The 2,436-nt window shown below is 43.8% G+C and overlaps 1 protein-coding gene across 1 annotated transcript in view; it reads left to right on the top strand.

Annotated features, from left to right (window-relative positions):
- The first annotated feature begins 224 nt into the window (after nt 1-224).
- Nucleotides 225-2,436, top strand: part of LOC119267673 (transcription factor MYB3R-1-like) — an 8,824-nt gene continuing 6,612 nt past the window's right edge. The window contains exons 1-4 of the mRNA XM_037549106.1: nt 225-492; nt 1,166-1,323; nt 1,402-1,456; nt 2,092-2,149. Of these exons, the coding sequence (XP_037405003.1) occupies nt 1,208-1,323; nt 1,402-1,456; nt 2,092-2,149 (229 nt within the window). The 5' untranslated portion in view covers nt 225-492; nt 1,166-1,207. The remainder of the gene's footprint in view (nt 493-1,165; nt 1,324-1,401; nt 1,457-2,091; nt 2,150-2,436) is intronic.

The raw sequence follows: 2,436 nt of genomic DNA on the forward strand, positions 1-2,436 counted from the left end.
TGACTGTCTTTTATTATATATGTACACACTTGAAACGGTAGTACGGTACTCCGTCAGTTTTGGCTTGTGGTTAGAAGCCGCGCCTAGGTGGGGCGCCTTGCGTGTTTTCACATATGGGTCATTTTTGTAATTGGAGAAAAGAGAGCCTCGATCTGCTCGTTGATAGGTGATCCAAGGGTTAAGGGTCAGGAATGAAATTTTCGGGTTCTCGAAACGCCTGATATTGCTCCCTCTCTCGCCATTTCAAAAAACGAACTGCCCCCCTCTCCGAGCGACTCACCGTGGCATGTTCCTCCCCGTCCTCACCCTCTCCCTCCCGAGACCACTCTTCTCCGGCGGCCTCCTTCCCCTGTAGCTCCGCGGCCAGCGCATCCCCCTTATCTACCGATCGACGTCTCCTCGCCCCTCCTGTCGGGCTACGGCAGATCTGCGCGGCGGCGGCGGCGGCCGTCTTCGTCGGCGGCGCGCCCGGCCGGCGGCTTCCCTAGCCTGGTGAGTTCCTTGTACTCTATTTCCCGTAGATCTTCTCCTTTATGGCTCACCGTCTTCGCGAATTTGTGTAGCCACTGATTCTGCCAAACTGAAAATGAAGCCCCCTTCTGAAATTTGAACGCTAGGTTGTTCTGTAGCAGCCCGTAGATTGGTAAAGTTGGCACCTTTTAGGCTTCCATTATCACACTGTTTCTGCCCGGAGGTCATTTGACAAGAACTGTGGCTGGGGCCGTCGGTTCTGAGACTTGAGGACATCTGGTGTTAGTTTTTGGTTGAAATGTCGTTCAGTTTTAGTTTTGTGCAAGGAAACCTAGGGCTCTGTTATATGCTTAGAAATTTAGGGCACGCCGACAGTGAATCGCTGGTAGGGGCAAGTTTGTTGTGCACATTTAGGTGGGGGTGAAACCTGAACATGAAACTATTAGGACTGGTTCTGCAATGCCGTTCAATTTCACTGCAGTTATATGCATCTTCCCGGTTCGCTTTTTGTTTGGCCGCTATCACTGTAAGGTACATTTTTCTTTTTGGACATACATTATTTCAGTTCAACATAAAAAGTCCGAGTGTTCGTGCAACATAGCTTGCAGCAACTCCTCAAATGCCTCTATTAGGATTGACAGTTTAATGATTCTGATTCATAGGAAGATTAAACTGTTTTTTATACATCTACAAGGCTCTGCTATAGAGGGGATTGAGCATCCAGTCTTCACCTGTGATGACAAGCGATAAAGGAAAGGCTTCGAAGAAGGCTGGAGAGGCTTCTGGACAGCCATCTACTACTCATGAAGGGAAAGTCAGCAATGAGCCACAGAGGCAACGGTCGCTCAATGGGTAGATACTAACAGATCTTTGCATAAATGGTTAATTGTATAACTTTTTTCTTATAGTTATCTGCTCCTTCACCTTTAGGAGGACCACTGGCCCGACACGACGCTCAACCAAAGGAAATTGGACCCCCGAAGAGGTATGCCATACGAGCCGAATCTTATGTTTTTATTGGCAAATGGCTATTTACTGTCCAAATGGCTGGATGGTGAGTGCTGACTGAACATCCGAGAATAGTTTAGGACTGATCAACTGTAAGATATGCATTATGTTTATTTGCATCTCTTTCTTAAATACACAATAATGGCAAACACTTATAAGTTTTATGGAAAATAATAATAATTCGATGGAACACTCTGGCCCTTTTGTGGAGGCTTGAGTTGTCTCATTGGGTGGTTTAGTCCAACAGTTGTAGTTCAGTATGAGAATTTCTTGCACATACACCCATGGGAGCATATCATAACTGCGCAACTTGGATTAACCCATATACTCCCTCCATCCTGAATTGTTAGTTGCTATGCTATCAGTAGTGCTTCTGTCATATACTCAATTCCAGTTCCGCTTCATGCTGTGCTTGTTAGTTGCTATGCTATCAGTAGTGCTCCTGTCACATTTTTGTGGGGATATATTGTATATGTTTCAGTGCCTCACTGACATGTGGGCTCCATTTAATTAGCACCACAATGCAAAAGTCATAAATCAGTGGATTATACAAAAAATGAGTTTTTTTACTGAAACCGTCTAATATTTCACTTGTGTGCTAATCAAATGCAGGATGATATATTGTCCAGAGCAGTCCAGACTTACAATGGGAAAAACTGGAAAAAGATAGGTATATTCTATGGATCGATTCATACGTGTGTAAAATTATGTGGGAATGCTATTAGTTTACTCTTGATGATGGTATTTTTGTAGCACATATAATTCTTTTACCTTTCTTGGACATCTCTATCACTCTTTCTGTACTTTGAAGTATATTAATACAAGACGACACACATTTGGGTGCTTGTTCAAAGAAAACACATTTTGAATTATATAGGCATCTAAAATCCATGTCCTATATCATCATAAGTGTTCTTTTGAGGGTAAGGACCCTACAGTATATGAAAGAGTAAGCTA

The sequence above is a fragment of the Triticum dicoccoides genome, chromosome 3A (genome assembly GCF_002162155.2).
Source record: "Triticum dicoccoides isolate Atlit2015 ecotype Zavitan chromosome 3A, WEW_v2.0, whole genome shotgun sequence".
Lineage (NCBI taxonomy): Eukaryota > Viridiplantae > Streptophyta > Magnoliopsida > Poales > Poaceae > Triticum > Triticum dicoccoides.